Below are 17,633 nucleotides of genomic sequence, written 5' to 3'. Positions count from 1 at the left end.
ACCCACAATAAAAATTGAATGCTCCTGATAAACCTTCCACATGATATAAATATCACCCCAAATGTTGCAACCCACATTTCTATAAGAATTTTTGGTGAACCAACTAGACTTTTCCTGACCATATTTATATTTAATCAATTTAGCCCAAATACTATCTTGCTCAGTTGCAAATCTACTACACCATTTGGATAATAAGACTTTAATAAAGGAAACAAGATCGCAGATTCCCAGTCTTCCATGCTCTTTTATTAATTTAACCTTATCTCCACTCACTAAATAAGAAAATGAAGAATCAGACGATCTCTATAAGAATTTACACACAATTCTCTCCATCTTCACGGCCAAAGACTTAAGGATGACAAATAGAGACATCATATAAGTTGACATTGAAGAAAGAACGCTCTTGATAAGAACTAATGGACCTCCCTTAGAAATCATCTTACTTTTCCATATGGGAAGATTCCTCTCCATCTTACTTATGATCGAGTCCCAAGAAGTTTTAGAGCTAGCTTTAGCCCCTAGAGGGAGCCCGAGATACATAGACGGAAAAATCCAATTTTAAATCCCAGAATACAAGTAAATCTGATCTTTATCCTAGACAAAACTGAATTAGAGAAAAATTTATGAGACTTACCCAAATTAACACGCAGTCCTGAACACGCTCCAAATAACCAAAGAATATCACGAAGGTTCTTGACATTTCTCTTAGTAGCTTGAATCATGCAAAGAGTGTCATCTGCAAATAATAAATGAAACACAAAGAACGAAGATCGTCTCGTACCGTACTCCACCCCACGAAACAAACCTGCATTCTAAGTAAACGAAAACATTCTAGAAAGGTCTTCCATGACAATAACAAAAAGGGGACAAAGGGTCCCCTTATCTTAAACCCCTTGAACTGTCAAAGAAACCATGAGAACTCTCATTCACGATAATAGAGAATTTCGCCGTCGATACGCAAAATCTAATCCATCCGATCCATTTCTCCCCCATACTCATTCTACCCATAATATCAAAAATGAACTCCCAATTAACATGATCATATGCTCTCTCTCTTCTTCTATTCTCTTCATTAAAAAACTATCTTTAACAATGTCCATGGTTAAAATATCATTTGTCGCTGAATTGCTCAATGAAATCACCAACGTTTTCCAACTGTCCGGTAACAAGCTCAAAAATAGTAAAGTATGTAGCTCATCATCGAGTGTCATCTTCATCAATGTTATATGATTCACCAAGCCAATAACTTGCTAGTGTGATCAGTCATAATCCCACTATCTTTGTAATTCAAGTTCACGAGTCGCCGAATTATCATTGTCTTATTTCAAAATAAATCCTTCTCGAACAGCGACTCTAAGTTGTTCCAAAGAGCTTGTGTGTCCTTCTCCTCAATAAAATATTGTAAACAAATTAAAAAACAACCGCCAAACCCAGCTCCAGTTACGGAAGGATCTGGTCAAAAGAAACAAAGTTGACATCCTCATTAGAACCGAACTAAATCTAATCAAATTGAGCATTTATTTTTCAATTGACCATTAGCTGATTCAAGATGCAAACATGTTGATTTTACATGTCTCATTTTGCATCCACTTTGAATACTAGAAGATTAAGTCACATTTATAATATCAATAATATTTAATAAATGCAAAATATTAGTTGAAACATTTAGAATACAAATTGTGTCCAATAAAAGATTCCGGCAATAGGACAATTACAAATATATAGTAAGATGAATTTTTTTGACGTAAAACATAACCAATATAGTAAATAACTTCTAGACTCATCCCATCCATTGTCATTTTATTCTTCAAAAATAATTGTAAACCAAAAAAAAGGGGAATGAGAGCAAATTACACTAAAGATTAGTGTATTGGCAAAAAGTGGCCGCGCATAAAAAAAAACATTAGTGACACTTTTATTTTTTTGAATAAAAATGCCCCCGTTGCGAGATGCAACCGGCATTCGCGAGACGATTTATTTAAAAAAATAAAAACGTCTCGCGAATGTCAGGTGCGTCTCGCGAATGCCGGGTGCGTCTCGCGAACGCCGGTTGCGTCTCGCGATTGTGAACGTCTCGCGACATTGGCAAAATCGTCCGAAAAAAATTATAAGTGTCACCAGCACTTTTTGTATTTATTTTTTATTTTTTATTATGTGCGGTCACTTTTTTCAAATAACTCATTCTTTAGCGTCATCTCATCCAATTTAAAAAAAATAATTCTGTCACCCCCTCTAATACAATCCATGTATATAAAACGCTTTAATTAGTATAGTATAAATACAAATCAATCGATTTGCTATGTGGTTTTGAGATATTTCATTTATGCAAATCTCAATTTATGATTAATTAATAAAAAAAATGAAATTATTATTGCCTTTTGTAGGCAATCCATATCTATGTGGAGCTCCCTTAGAATCTTGTACATCTTCCAAGAAACTATCCAAAGCTGTGATCGCAACCGTGATCACAGCCGTGGTGGCGGCACTAATAGCCGTAGCAACCGTGTTTGTGATCCTTCGCCACCGCAAGAGAGCGGCGGATTCAGGCGGCATGAAGGGCGGGAAAGAGGATTCAGGCGGCGGTGGGTCGTCACACCACAAGAAAAAGGGCGATTTGAGGAAACTGACGTTCTTGATGGAGGAAAGAGAGATATTTGAGCTGTCGGAATTGTTGGGAGCTTCGGCTGAGATTCTGGGAAGTGGGTATTTTGGGACGTCGTATAAGGCGGCTCTGAAGAACGGAAAAATGATGGTTGTGAAGAGATTTACCCAGATGAATAATGTGGGGAAAGAAGAGTTTCAAGAACATATGTGGAATTTGGGGAGTTTAAGACATAAGAATTTGATGCCACTTGTGGCTTTCTATAATAGGAAGGAGGAGAAGCTAATTGTCACAGATTATGCACCAAATGTTTCATTGTCTATTCATCTACATGGTATGTATTACTTTCCCTTTATCCACTTCAAACTGTATTTTTATGATTTTCTAATGTTTTTTAAACAAAGAATCCAAAATTTGAATTATGTTTTGTTTCCACTTACTTAACTCACTTTGATTATAATAGGGAATCGATCTCTTGGCCAAACACTTGATTGGCCAACTCGGTTGAAGATCATCAAGGGAGTAGCAAATGGTCTTCAATGTCTTTACAATGAGCTCCCTAGCTTAATTGCCCCTCATGGCCATCTCAAGTCTTCAAATGTCCTTCTTAACGAGTTCATGGAGCCTCTTCTAGTCGATTATGGCCTAATCCATGTGGTCAATTCCGAACAAGCCCAAGAATTCATGGTGGCCTACAAATCGCCTGAATACAAACAAAGTCGTCGAATCACAAAGAAAACAGATGTATGGAGTTTTGGAATATTAATCCTAGAAGTTATAACAGGAAAGTTCCCAACCAGTTGGTGGGAACAAGGCAAGGGAAATGACACCGATTTGGTGTCTTGGGTGGATTCATTGGCTCAAGAGGCTCTATCTGAATCAGTATTTGACAATGACATGCGAGCCATAAATGGGAGCGAGGGAGAGATAATGAAGTTGTTGCGAATAGGGTTGGCATGCGCTGATTCGAATGTGAAAAAGAGATATGATCTAAAGGAGGTTTTGGAGAAGCTTGAGGAGGTGAAAGAGAGAGAACATGACGACGAGTTCTACTCATCCTACGCTAGCGAATGCGATGCTCGGTCCTCTAGAGGACTCTCCGATGATTTCCTTTTCATTTAACAAGGATAGCACAAAACATAGGAATTCCTATATATGTCATCGGCAATCTTTGTGTTTTAATTTTGCCTCCTATTCCCTTCATGAATTGAGAAATGTCAAGCTAAATTAATTATGATTTTGTTAAGGATGTGCTAAATTAAGTGTAATGTTTATAGTCTTGTTTACCCATAAATGTTTACATAATTAACTTCATAGACTTTAGAATTAGTTTTCCAACACTATCAAGATCATAAATTTAATAATTTTGTTTGAAAGATGAAAATGTGTTAACTAAAGGTCGAATTATTAATCTTTTTATTAAAAAATATACACTTTAACCATTGAGTTACTCGTAGATATAGTTAATTCGATACTATGAGTACAAAAAATGTACACATGAACGGCGCTTATGTACTGGTAGCATGAAACTAATCCCTAAGTATCATTTGAATGTAGGTACAAGGCAGTATAAAACTTATATACATTGAAATGTCATTGCAATTTCAAGAATGAATGCCCATTGAGAATAAACTGCTTACAGAAGTTTGAGATTTGTAACCAGAATTAATTGTTATTTTTATTTGATATAGAAAAGTTTAAAGTCATGATCCAATTATTCTTTAAATTATGATCCAAAAAATGAAAAAACATAACAAATATATGAAATCAAAATAGTCCAATATGAAAATAATAACAAAATCACAAACCACCTTAAGAGCCAAGAACAACAAAACAATCATTTTCAAACGAAATTCAATCGCAGTTAGCAAACCATCAGCTAAGATAATAAAAAGTCTAAATTTGATCGTGTCAATATATATTAAGTGTTATAAAAGCTTGAAATGAAAAAAAAAAATAAGAAAAGATAAAAAGAAAGAAGAAACTTCTATACATCAAAGTCAGATACATCATCATCATCTTTCACTTCTACTTAATTATAACCAAACAGATCTGAAAACAATCATCCAACAGAACTTCAACACAACAAATGACATTTAGATTACATCATACCATTTCTCCATTGATACGGCTCTTCCATCTTCACAGCTTGCTGATGATGAACATAACCATTGTCGTTCTTATGAACTGTCTTTGGTTTCTTCTTAGCTGGCCTGCTAACTGAACCAGACAATGTACCTAACCGCAGATTCGTATCTTGGTCTGGTCCCAACAGTGCCAAAGGGTTGGCTGCAGGTAGTTATTTACACATTATCAATCTTACTACAGGCCTTATTTGAATACCAGGTAGTTATTTACAAATAACTGTGTTTGGTGTTTGGTGTAGGTTATGAAAAAACAAATTATTTGGGATTATTTGAGAAAAAAAATACATTAAGTAGGTATTCTTTGAATGATGTTATTGATGGAATATTGAGATAACCACAATATCAAGACTTACAATCCATTCACGGTAGTTTGTTTAACGGGTAACAATCTTGAGCTAAGAGACTCAAGTCTCATTAACGATTCACATAACAATGAATGCATATTGATTGAAGTGAGGGTTCAAGGTAGTGGTTGTTGTGCCAAACCCTTAACTTAGTCTAAAAAGATGGCCTAAATCGACTTGAAAACTCTAGTAACTACACTTATATTACTCTTAAGGCTTCTCCAACATATAGGCTTTTCAATCATTTTGGTTTTCTTTTACTTTCTTTGTGTAAGAGACCTTATAACCAATTCTCAAAATATTTGTATTTTTCCTTTTCATCAACACATCACATTTAAAAACACTTTCTTTTGTTAGACTTCTTATATGGATGTGAATCTAGATGAGATCAAGTTTGAAAACTATACCCCATGAATTATTGATGATTCTCATCTGGATCCAAAAATAAAAAGTGTTTCTAAATGGGGCACTGTCTCCCTCTGTGATAGACATGCTACTACTATTACTACCCAACTTCACAAGGTAATCATAAGCTCAATGATATTGTCTTGCAGCAATTGTATCCACATCATCCCCTCCCTTAACTGGTTGTTTCTATTCACTTGTATAAGAAGTTATAATGGGTCATGCCATTATATTTCTAATGGACTTTAATGGTCTAAAACAAATAAATAAGATAAGAGTTTTGAGGTTTTTTTTTGGAATTAAAGGAAAACTAGCATGACATCCCACAGCCATGACCCCCCTTAAACTCAAAACGCTTCCACTGGGTTAAGAGTTTTATTTTCACTTTATAGTAGAATTTGTTTGATTTTGCTCCATGAGAGAACTTAACACACTCATTTTAGTGCTACTTGGACTGGTTATTTTTTTGGAAATTTCACCCATCTTTTTATTTTAATTTATTTTTAAGTCAAGGAGGTAATTGAAAAGAAAAGAAAAATATTCGCACAGACTTGAGGGTGTTAAGTTCTCTTGGCAAACTAGAAAGAAAAATAATGGGTTTTGTTAGATATGGTAAATCTAACTTACTTGAATATTGATTTTTGAAAAACTAGCCATTATCCTTTAAGAAAAGCTTTTCACCTACCATGTGAAGATTCACAGAGCTGTGCACCATCATCACATGCAGAACTCAAGCGAGCAGGTCGCTTTCTCACATAATTTTCATTCAATGGTCTTGGAACTTGAAATGAGAATTGCGATAATTTCACCCCAGCTTCAACATATTCTGGATGTTCCAACATGAACCTGAATGATGCACAGAAACAAGTAGTGATCCACAAAAAAATGACATTAAAATTAATATTTAAACACTATTAACTTTTATTTTAGTTATTATATTGTGTTGTAAGATTTATAAATATCCAACAAATAACAGCAATTTCATATTAGTATCTTCAAAGAAATAGAAAATGCACCTTTGAACTTCAACCATTGAACGCAGTCTCTTGCCTGTTGGTGTGGCATAGTACCTGAAACCGAAAAAACAAATAAAAATTTCCATAACATAATATAATGAAAACTGATTTACAAAGATATATAGATTTTTGTCAGCTTGATCAAAATAAATAAAATTTACGTTTGGCATAAACCCCCGACTTAAAAACTGAATCCAAGAATTTGCCTCGAATTTGCCTCAAATTTGGCTAAATCGCATGTCTCATACCATACCAAACGGGAAAAAAACAAGTCACTTGCAAATTTTATTTTGAAATTTTCAAAGGTAATTGCCACGAAAATTGTGACAAATATTATTCGAGCCCATCAGACGGCAAGTTCTGTTCGTCTGGTTAAATATGTTGAGTAAATTTGTGGGCTATGTGCTTAACTAGTGGGGATTAGTCGCACTCTGAAGGAGATGCGGAACCAACGTTCTAAAAAAAAGGTATTCAAGTAATATAAAAGAACACACTAAATAATTGATGAGATATTTCAAACTTTAGATCTGATGCATATAAAAATGGGAAAGTGGCATATAAGTTGAACATTTTTCAATAGCATAAATGCACAATATTATACATGTTTCCCAGCTGAAGAAACGAATAGTTGCATATAAGTAAGACATTCTATGACTGCACAAATGCACAATATTATACATGTTTCACAGCTGAAGAAACAAATAGGTGTTATCATGGCTACTCCTCATATTCAATATTGCGTACTAATGATGTTTTCAAACCAGTTGATATATTGGATGAAAAAATTGTTTGGAAAGAGGGAACTAGCATGTGACAATTCTTGATTAGATGGTTTAATTCCTCCGATGTTGATGCAACATGAAGGAAGAATCATGGTTGATGATTATTATCCAGATTTTGTGTGCTTTTAGTGGGGGAAAACTGTTTCTTATTCTCAGCTTGTTCGTGGATGAACAAGATGTGATGGAGAGGGTAATGTTATGAAGGAAAATGGGAATTAGGGATGTAAGCCCTAGAATAAGCTGGCTTGTGTGATTATCGTCGGCAGTTATTTTACAAATAAGCTGTTTTAGCAGCAAATATTTTCAATTCTAGTTAATTCAGTAGCTGAATAAAAGGCAGGAAAAAGAGTTGGTGTTAACAACTGTAAATTGGTTTTGTCGGGAAAAGAGGTTACAACAATAGGAGGCTTAAAGAGTAACTGCTCAGGGATTCAGAGGCATTCAACCAATTATTCAATCTCAGAGGTTAGTTTCTATTTCTCTCTCTTCAAATCATATTCTCTTCAACACAACTCAATCTCATCTATCCGATTGCAGGATCGGTAATCAAACTTCTCTTCTCATCCTATCTCGATTATCAGCTGTTATCATACACTGAAATTAAGCATCACTGAATTTTAATTCAAAGCTTATCATAATGTTCCTAGGAAAGACAAATGTATTATTTTTACTAATTAGTCCTTTATGTTCCGATTTATAATTAATCTTTGTGCTTAGTTTGATATTTCCAATCATCCTCAAACTACGCAGACACTAATTTCAACCTTTGAGATAGTACTAGGGCAGCCTCAAACTACATATTTCCATGGAAAGACACCATCCTCAATGTGTCACATATGCCAAAACCATTCATAGTAAAGTATTCTTCAAAAGAACGTTAGGAATTTATTGAAGCAAAAAATGTGTATTACATAGTGAAATTATGCCTTAAATCGGAACATAAAGGACTAATTAGTAAAAATAATAAAGTAAGCACGAAGATTAATTATAAATAATATAAGTTATGGAATTTAGCATATTTTCCACACTCCCTCAACTCAAGTTTGAAACTTCCACAATTAACTTCAATTTACAGCATAATTTTATACTTTAATAGTAGTAACTTCTTCGTTTCCCTCTCTTAGGCCTCATTTTTAGCTCTACAGTTTTGGAATCTACAGTTAAAGTTTCAAATTCATATTTTCAACACACACTTTGAAGCTAGGTAAAAATCTTATTTTATACTTTCTAACCATGGAGTTTGATCAGCCAAAATAAGGAGGCCTAGAAAAAGTTGATTCAACCCACATCAGGTCAATGCAAAGTTTTTGGAAGTAGATTCGATGAGTGTCGGTAGAGTAGAGATGTCGGTAGAGAGGCGACAATGTAAGAATTGAGCCAGCGCTGGAGTTGGCAACTGGGGTATCTATTAGAGAGGCGACAATGTAAGAATTGAGTCGGCGCTGGACTCGGCAACTGGGGTATCGGCGGAGGTGTGACACTTAAGCGTGTGCGGAGATTATGGAAACCTTTTGAGTGATGTACTATATAGTGAAACTATGCCTTAAATAGACACATAAATGACTAATTAAGGAAACCCAACAATACTAATTAAGAAAGACTAATTAGGAAATAATATATTATAACTATGGTAATTAGCATATTTATCACAATAACAAATAAATATATTCATGAACTAGTTTGCAGATTTAATTCCTCTGTATGTGGAATTGATGCTTACCAAGCCACAAAATTTTATGCTAAGCTGGATATAGTGAACATTCCTCAAACTGAAAGTTTTTTTTTTACTCTAATGCATGTCCTAATATAAATACTTTTATCTTTTATTGTAAACAATAATACCTGTGAGAGAAAAAAACTACTCAATCCACACATCAATTCTTCTAAGAAAAACAAAACTAGATAGATTAGTAAATGAGTTTAGAAACTTACACATCTGCAAACTTGGAGCCTCCTTCACCTCTGATCCTCAGAATCCGTTGCCATCCTGAAGGAGGCTGAGCAATACTAGGCTTATCAATTGCCCAGATTCTACTACCATCTGGAGAGATGTCAGTTGAATCTTCACATGATATTTCAGGCCGCCACTCGCGAGCAGTAACACAATAGAAAGGATTCTCGATAATATGTTCGCGAATTTCCTCGTACTTCTCCTTAGTCGGAATGAGTCTCCATTTGAAACAGCTTGCACATTGGACAGTAAATGCCCCTACAGATGGCGAGACTCTAGAAGACTGATTTGGTAATGACTTTCTTGGTAGTCCTGGAGGATGACAACTAATAGGTTCAACTTCAGCTGTACCATTGGTGATAGGGTCATAATAAACCACTAATTGCTTGTGAGCATCTTCATTAGACTGATCTTCAAACTCATCAATTTGTTCCTCTTCATCTTTTGGACAAGATGTCTCTAGAGGAGGGGTATCCGAATTAATAACAGAAGAGACGTTGTTGGTTCCATCTTCTTCCCTTTCAACTGTAACGGTAGCTTCTGAAGGGTTGGATGACATGACAGTGAATCACCTAGTTTTACAGTTAATAAATCCTGTTAACATAAAAAGATGAAGTTTTTATAGACAAATCATAAGAAATAATGACTTGATATCTAGTTTCCTTTTATAGCAAAGTTAATGGTTGTAGAAACGTGATTGTCACAAACTCAACAGAAACCAATTATGAATAGTTTCTAGCTGAAGAGAAGAGGTAACAGCTGCTACATGGAGAAGTAACTGAACCATTAGAAATGACATGTTATTCTATTCTAGTTATCTCAGATAAGTCCATTTTCAAATTCATTGCCTATTTCCTTAAAAGTATAGATGGCATAGAGAACTTTGTATGTAAGAGTGGATACCAGAAAAATAAATTTAATCATGTATACCGATGTTTGTTGCTGACATATCTAACAGGCAACTACTCCTTAATCCTTATCTATATGAAATATGATTCTATTTACTGAATTCAATATGCAAGATAGGGGCGGCTTTCTTGTGGTAATAATCGCTCACATCTCTCCTCTTTGCCTTAAGCACATCTCTCTTGATTAGTTTGTTGGCTTCATTAATGTGAAAGTTAGTATTTTAATAAGCACATATAAATATTTAGTGTATAAGCAATTCTTTAGTTGTTCACCTCTAGTCACTATGGAGATAAGGGCGGTGGAGGTTACGAAGATGATGTTACGCGGTGTATGGAACCAGTCTTCAAGTTCATCAATTTTGAGAGAACAAAGAAGTAGGAGGGAATGAGACGACTCTTTCTTGAACTATATCATAAACAAGCATTCTCCCTTCACACAAATCACAATTTTTTCTCCATTCTTCTCGTATATCGTTGTAACGCCTTAATGTTAGGTTTTGGAAAACACTTTTCATGTCATTCCCATTTAGGTCCGATTGTTTCCTTTTCCTTTCACACCAGGGTTCTGGGAATCATACTTTAGAGTTATTTCAACAAGTATGCTACTTGTTATGTATTAAAGTTCGAGTTTGGAAAATAGGCATTATTAGTATTTCAGTTATGGTAGGATAAGAATTACCCTGTAAAAGATAAGATACTCATTTGATTAGTTTCAGACTTTCAGTTATGCAATAAGAATGATTTTATGATATTCACTCATCATGAATTCTCAAACTTTTTCGTCTAATAAAACCCTAGTTGTTCGTTACAAAGTCATTGTGCAAGAAATGGTTGTTGAGAATTACCGCATAAAAAGAGTTCATGATGGCTCTTGACCTCAAAGAGAAAATTTCCGTCTCCTTTTGAGAAGTTAAAGTTTATTCAACAGTACTTCTACTGATACATATAAGCTAGGTAATGGGTTTGAGCATTTTCAAATAAAACTTATATCAAGTTTTTATCACTTAGACCTGAAGATTGTTCTTTTCACACCTCAAAACCATGAAGCCAGTTGAATTGGAAAAAGAAATCAGTGTGTCATTCATTTCCTAACAGAAAAACTATGCAATGTGAGTCATTTAAGACCCATTACTAAAAAGCATTAAAGTATAATAAATATAGCTAAGATGAGTCAAAATGAGAATCTTAAAAATCCTACTACATTTCTAAAGCAGAAACAATCATCTTTATACTAACAGTAACATTCATTCCCGTCACGCAAATTCAACCAAACACGGATCGACGAAATTTTCAAAAAACAAGAGATTTAAGGAAAGAAATCTATCAAAAGATGCAAATAAACGGCGAAAGGAACGAAAATGAAAAAATATCCCCAAAATCAAATGAACGTACTAAGCATAATCTTCCATAAAAGAACCAGGACAGCCGGAATTAGCGAAGAACGTCGATCTAACCATATATTCTATCTAATCTAATATAATCTAATACATGGAAAATAGCTCGAGAGACGACACAGCGAGAGAGTTTACCAGGATCAGAGATCTGAGCTGAAGATCATCGCTTGCATGCCTACTTTTTAAGGTAATCGCGAGAATTATCTAGCCGGAAAATACATGTGTGCTCATACACAAATTTAGCTATATCTCTCTACAATCGTAGCTATTACGTTCTTCTCGAGGAAGAGGGACTTGCAGGTATGGAGATTGGAGAGGGAGAAAGGAAAAAAAAAAAAAAGTACAGCTGTTTGCTTGACACATTTTATTTGTTTTTCGTTTTTTTGTTTTTACCATTCTAATTTGAGTTTATTAATTTCAAGATTTTAAAATACGCGGTTCAACCGGTCCGACCGACAGTCTAACCGGTCCGACCGTGAAACGGTTTGGTGAGCGGTCCGGGTTTTATCTTAAAGCGGTCTCCTTTTAAACCGGTCAAAATTCGGTCCGACCGTCCGGTTTAACCTTAAAAACAAACCGGTTTTTTCCGGTTGGAAATGTAAATTATATAAAGTTTATATAATTATTATTATAATAATATTTAATAATTTCTTTGTCGGTATTATACTATTAAGTCTATTAATGAGCTGTGAGCCGATATTATTACTTTTTGCTTTTTCGTTTTTAGTTTTGCTTTAGGCTTTTGTTTTTGTTTTTGTTTAGTTATTACAGAAAGAAAGAAGAAATATGTTGAAGACGACGAAGGAGAAAGGTTGAAGACGAAAGAGACGACCGTTCTTCTCACGAATAATATAAATTTAATTGACCATTATTAAGTTCAATTAGTATTTATTTGATTATTTTTTATATGCCTAACTAATTTATATATAATTTATGTATTAATATATTTAAATTTATTTAAAAAAAAATAAAAAAAAAATCTGGTTCAACCAGTTGGTTTAACCGGTTGAACCGGTCGGACCGAAGTACACCACAAAAACCGGTTTGATGACCGAAACGGTTTTCAAAACCTTGATTAATTTATTCATTTCTGATTTTATAATCAAAATAATTCTTTCAACATTTAATGAGTAGTTTATTTTTCATATCTTTCAATAAATTTTGTGATCATTTTCTCGAGTATGTATTCGTCATTTTCTTAGTAACAAAAGAGATTAATTTATCGGATTTAATGTTGTTTTCTTTTTTCAATAAATAGTCATTAAAATTAATCTTTTAGATGGAAGTCATTTTACATATACCTTTTTATCATTTGTATGAGTTTTCAGATTTTTAACCATATACGTAGATTGTGATTTATCACTCGACAAAACACATTTTCCTACATTGTTTGTCAACCCTCAGTAAATGATAATTTTTATTTTTCGCTTAAAATATTTGGTAAAATTTTTTTTATCATCGTTTGATTGGTTCGTTCGATTTTCTCTATTTTATTCCTTATCGTTATGGATCTTTGAAATCACCCTACAAAAATTACAAGTTTATTGAATCTTTTTTATTAGAACTTTAGTTCTCGTAATTTGTTATAATGTTTAACATACAAAATCTCATTTAGTTGTTTTTTTATTTTATTGATGTTATTTTACAAGTTAATTTTTTTTATATATAACTCCTCATTTGAATTAATGATAATTAATTATGTTAGGATTAGTGATGAATATGTTGATACCAAGTCCTAATTAAATTAAAAACAATAAGATTAAAGATTAATTCTTTGTTAAGATACAAAAAAAAATTAAAAATAAAGAGTTAATCTAAGTGATTGATTTGATTGGAAATTATGAATGTTGTTGTTATGTTATTGATTCAAGTAGTGATCCATGTCTTAAAAATATCAAAGAGTTTGGGACTAGTTAAAAAAAATGGGAGAAACATAAGGGAGAAGATGACAAATTAATTTGGGCCTTGTTCTCTTTGGTTTTTACAAGACCCCAAACAAAATTAATTTTTCAATCAATCATTTTTTAACAATCATATCACTCATTTCATTAACCAAAAATACTAAAATACCCTTTATTTTAAATTATTATTAATTTAATTTTATTTATATATATCAATACATTTTAAGTATTTTTACCAAAAATAATTATCACCTCCTCTAAATCATCAAAAATCATTATTTTTTTCTCCCTCTAGATTTAAAAAAAATCTCAATCTGAACCAGGCTTTGAATTTATAGTTGCCTAATAAAAACTAAAATGACACCATTTGAAGTTTCCATATTAGGCAATTGTAGTAATTATTGCATATTTCTTATTTCACTTGTCTTAAAATTATAATTTTTTAAATTTGGCTATTTAATGGAGGTTAAAGAGAATCTCAAAAGATAGAACTAAAATTTGAAATGAGTTAAGAGATATTCATTTTCTTAAGTGAGTGACCTTGAGAGATATTCTAGTTATTTTTTTAGTTTTAATTGTTTATGTAATTCTTGTGTATGTTCTTGTAACGCGATAAAAATCTCTTAGTATTTTAAGACATGTTATTTAAGAGAAAATTATTCTTTTGAAAGTGTAATGAGCTTGTCAATCGCTTCCTTACACTTCATATAATTGATTGGAATCAAAACATGACGATTCGTTTTGACCAATTAAAGAACTAGAACTTTTTATTTTTTTTATATTAAATTTAGTTTTTGATCAAACATGATTGGGATGGATTGAAAATGATCCAAATAGGTTCACAACATCATTAGAAACATGTTGTGAAGCTTTCTAGGTTGCTCTTAAGAAAAGAAGACTCGATTCTGATTTTTTTCAAATTCAAATTTGGGGAATTCTTATTTGGATTGATTGATTGTGTTTAGCTTCAACAGAAAGCTCATAAATGATCATAAGATCGTTTCCCAATAAAAAATTTGAATAACCAGATATTATACAAAACTATCAAAACTGAAATGTAAAAATTCTAATTCAAACTAGTATTTCGATATAGAGAATGATTGGAAGCTTGCCAAGAGTTAGAGAACACTCTTTGGCTCTTAGGGAAGCTTTGTGGATGCCTGGATCTGAGCTTTGAGGTTGTACACGAAAATTTAGAAAATTCAGAAAGCTTGAATCTTTAATGTTGGATTTCTAAAAATCTTTGATTAGAGGTTTGAGAGTGGATATCTTGCATTCAGATTGCTTAAGGGAGGCTATTTATAGTTTTCCAATGTCTATTCATCGACCAAGTAGGCTTCATTTTGTCAAAAGACCATTGATGATCTTTTGGTTGTTCTCCAGCCAGTTTGCGACATAGGCGGTGATGATGCACCTAGATGTATAGTAAATGATCACCGGAGTAGGGTGATCATTTCACTTTTTGAATGAAGTCAAACGATCAAGAAATAATAAAGTTCCATCTATAAAAAATTAAAGATGGTTGTCATTCTTATCTGTTAGTCATCACGAGGAAGACGACGACACAAGGCGAAACGACGTTGTTTCGGGTGTAAATGGAGAACATGGGACGCGCCATTGGCATTCTATCTAGGTTCCTTCTACGATCGAGAGTTCCGTTGCATTTTGGCTAACGACGATGAGGCGCGCGTTAATTGATCCCATGCTTCGCGAGCGCGTACTTCCTTCGTTGTAGCGGGTGACGCGGATGGCTCCTAGGCGTTGGATGACAATTCAATGCTCTTTTGAAGACTGTGGCTCCTACTGCAATGTTTTTTTAGAATTTCAGCCACACATGATCACATGCATTTTTCAACCTTAAGGGTTTGTTTGAAATTTATTTTTCTTTCGCCCATTTAGCTTTGTTTCTTTTAATCTTAAAAATATACAAATTATTTTTAATAAATATGACATATATTTTGCCAATATATATATATATATATATATATATATATATTTTATATTTATGGGTTAAATAAACAACTTATTTGGGATAAAATAGATACAATATTTATCTTAAATTATTTATTTTAATCCCTTTTAATTTTTCTAAAATTAATTTGAGATAAAATGAGTACAACATTTATTCCAAATTGTTTTATTTGTTTTTCTTAGTCAATATCCTAATTAATTTGGGTTTAATGATCACAATAGTTAATCCAATTAATTATTTAATTAGGTTTTGACCTAGGTTTTAATTATTTTGAATTTGTTTATTCAAAATAATCATTTTAAAATATATAAATTTGATATGTAAAATTTTAGTGCTTACAGAGTGTCTCTCACGAATCGAGTTTGATTACAACAATTTAGTTTTGGAAAATGTGGATTTTAGTATGACATCTAACACTAAAATTTTCACATCCAATTTATATCATTGGGGTGATGGAAAGATAGAACCTATAGTGAGTTGATGTTGGAGTGACCTGGTGTTGTTGTATGTAACAGTTGTCAAAGTCTTCCAAGAATTGGTCAAGGATCTTTCCTTGGTAATTATCCAAACAAGGATAGTTTTTTGAATCACGTTTCATATATCTTGAAAAATTATCCGTAAAATCTATAGGATAATGATACAAAGATAATCATATGCGTTTGAAAAATCAAATCCTATTCAGACATGAATATCAACATATTATTCAAGCCAATTTCATTTTCACTATCAGGCGATAACATTTTAGTCAATATTGTTTAAGGTATTCATATACAAATGACTAATGGTTAATGTCACTTGACGAGACGTAAAGTGGTCATAAAAGTCTTAGCAACTTTTCACGTAGGTTACTAACAAGTAACTTTCTAGAATGATCATACGTATATGATCGTGAGATTATCAATAGATAAATTTAAGTGAAAGCTAATTAGTTTATCACAAGGCTTACTAACAAGTAATGTTTAGGCGATCATATACAATGATCGTGGTACTATCAAGAAATATGTTTATTGTGGGAGTTAACAAACTTGGCATGGAGGTTACCAACAGGTAATGCTCAGGGTGATCATATATAAATGATTGTGATACTATCGACATATAAGGTTTTTGTGTTTATTAATTAAGAGAAGTACCTATTGAGAAATAAGATTTTTATTGGATACATATCGAGAGATAAGTTTTAGTAGGATCATGTATGTATGATCTTTAATACCTATCGAGAGATAGGGTTTCTGTAGGATCATATACGTATGATCTATGATATCTATCGAGAGATAAAGTTTTAGTATATATCGAGAGATAGGGTTTCTGTATACCTATTGAGATAGGGTTTTGATACATATCGAGAGATAGGGTTTTCGTACCTTTTGAGAGAAGGGTTTGGATACCTATCGAGAGATATGTTTTGGGTACTTATCGAGAGATAGGGATTCTATATACCTATTGAGCTAAAGTTTTGATACCTACTAAGAGATAGGGTTTTGGAACCTATCAAGATAGGGTTTTGATCGATCATGTACAAATGATCGCGGATATCTATCGATACATAAGGCTAAACACTTATCGAAAGATAGGGTTTGTGACAGAATCATGTAAAAATGAGGTCTCGTACCTATCAACATATAGGGTTTTAACGGATCATGTACGAATGACGCGATACTTACCAACAAATAAAGTTTTTAATACTTATCGATAGATAGAGGTTTTGACGGAATCATGTAAAAATTATGTATCGTACATATCGACATATAGGGTAATAGATCATGTATGTATGATCGCAGTACTTATCAACATATAAGGTTTCAGACCTATCGACAAATAAGGTTTGAACGGATAATGTACAAATGATCGTGGTGCTTGTCAACAAACAAGGCTTTGATACCTATAGACGTATAAGGTTTAGACGGAATTGTGTATAAATAATGTCTCGTACCTATCGATAAATAGTGTTTTGATGGAATTTGTGTAAGAACAATGTCTTGTACCTATCAATAGATAGGGTTTTCATAAAATTGAGTAAAAATAATGTCTCATACCTATCGATAGATAGAGTTTTGATGGAATTATGTAAAAAAATGTCTCGTACCTATCAACAGATAAGGTTTTGATGGATAGTGTACGAATTATCGTAGTACTTATAAATAAATAAGGTTTTGGACATATCAACATATAGGGTTTGAACGGATCATGTATGAATGATTACAGTGCTTGTCG

At 33.0% G+C, this 17,633-nt stretch overlaps 2 protein-coding genes across 4 annotated transcripts; one reads left to right on the top strand and one right to left on the bottom strand.

Annotated features, from left to right (window-relative positions):
• Nucleotides 1–2,359: 2,359 nt before the first annotated feature.
• Nucleotides 2,360–3,724, top strand: LOC124913295 (pollen receptor-like kinase 2). The gene is made up of 2 exons (XM_047453889.1): nucleotides 2,360–2,936; nucleotides 3,066–3,724. The coding sequence occupies exons 1-2, from the start codon at nucleotides 2,360–2,362 to the stop codon at nucleotides 3,722–3,724; spliced, it is 1,236 nt and encodes a 411-aa protein (XP_047309845.1).
• An 849-nt stretch (nucleotides 3,725–4,573) lies between these two features.
• LOC124912324 (methyl-CpG-binding domain-containing protein 2-like) lies at nucleotides 4,574–11,858 on the bottom strand. 3 transcript variants are annotated; one of them, XM_047452927.1, is made up of 5 exons: nucleotides 11,685–11,858; nucleotides 9,229–9,819; nucleotides 6,515–6,568; nucleotides 6,184–6,344; nucleotides 4,574–4,891 (listed from the first exon to the last, which is right to left on the bottom strand). In XM_047452927.1, exons 2-5 carry the CDS (start codon nucleotides 9,804–9,806, stop codon nucleotides 4,704–4,706), a joined length of 981 nt encoding a protein of 326 aa, XP_047308883.1. In that variant the 5' UTR covers nucleotides 9,807–9,819; nucleotides 11,685–11,858; the 3' UTR covers nucleotides 4,574–4,703. The 3 variants fall into 3 exon arrangements, with proteins under 3 accessions (XP_047308883.1, XP_047308882.1, XP_047308884.1); XM_047452926.1 differs by having other exon boundaries at nucleotides 9,229–9,841; nucleotides 11,685–11,857; XM_047452928.1 differs by having other exon boundaries at nucleotides 6,180–6,344; nucleotides 9,229–9,841; nucleotides 11,685–11,856.
• Between the last annotated feature and the right edge of the window lie 5,775 nt (nucleotides 11,859–17,633).

This window comes from Impatiens glandulifera, chromosome 8, assembly GCF_907164915.1.
Source record: "Impatiens glandulifera chromosome 8, dImpGla2.1, whole genome shotgun sequence".
Lineage (NCBI taxonomy): Eukaryota > Viridiplantae > Streptophyta > Magnoliopsida > Ericales > Balsaminaceae > Impatiens > Impatiens glandulifera.
The sequence above is the reverse complement of the archived record's forward strand: the minus strand, read 5'-3'. Positions and strand labels throughout refer to the sequence as shown.

Bases quoted from the DNA above. Each gene is read 5' to 3' on its own strand.
- LOC124912324 (XM_047452927.1), bottom strand. From the start codon at position 9,806: ATGTCATCCAACCCTTCAGAAGCTACCGTTACAGTTGAAAGGGAAGAA. The intron at 6,569-9,228 runs GTAAGTTTCTAA...TTTCGGTTTCAG, and splicing joins GGCTCCAAGTTTGCAGATGT to GTACTATGCCACACCAACAG. The intron at 6,345-6,514 runs GTGCATTTTCTA...TGCATCATTCAG, and splicing joins TCAATGGTTGAAGTTCAAAG to GTTCATGTTGGAACATCCAG.
- LOC124913295 (XM_047453889.1), top strand. From the start codon at position 2,360: ATGAAATTATTATTGCCTTTTGTAGGCAATCCATATCTATGTGGAGCT. The intron at 2,937-3,065 runs GTATGTATTACT...TGATTATAATAG, and splicing joins ATTGTCTATTCATCTACATG to GGAATCGATCTCTTGGCCAA.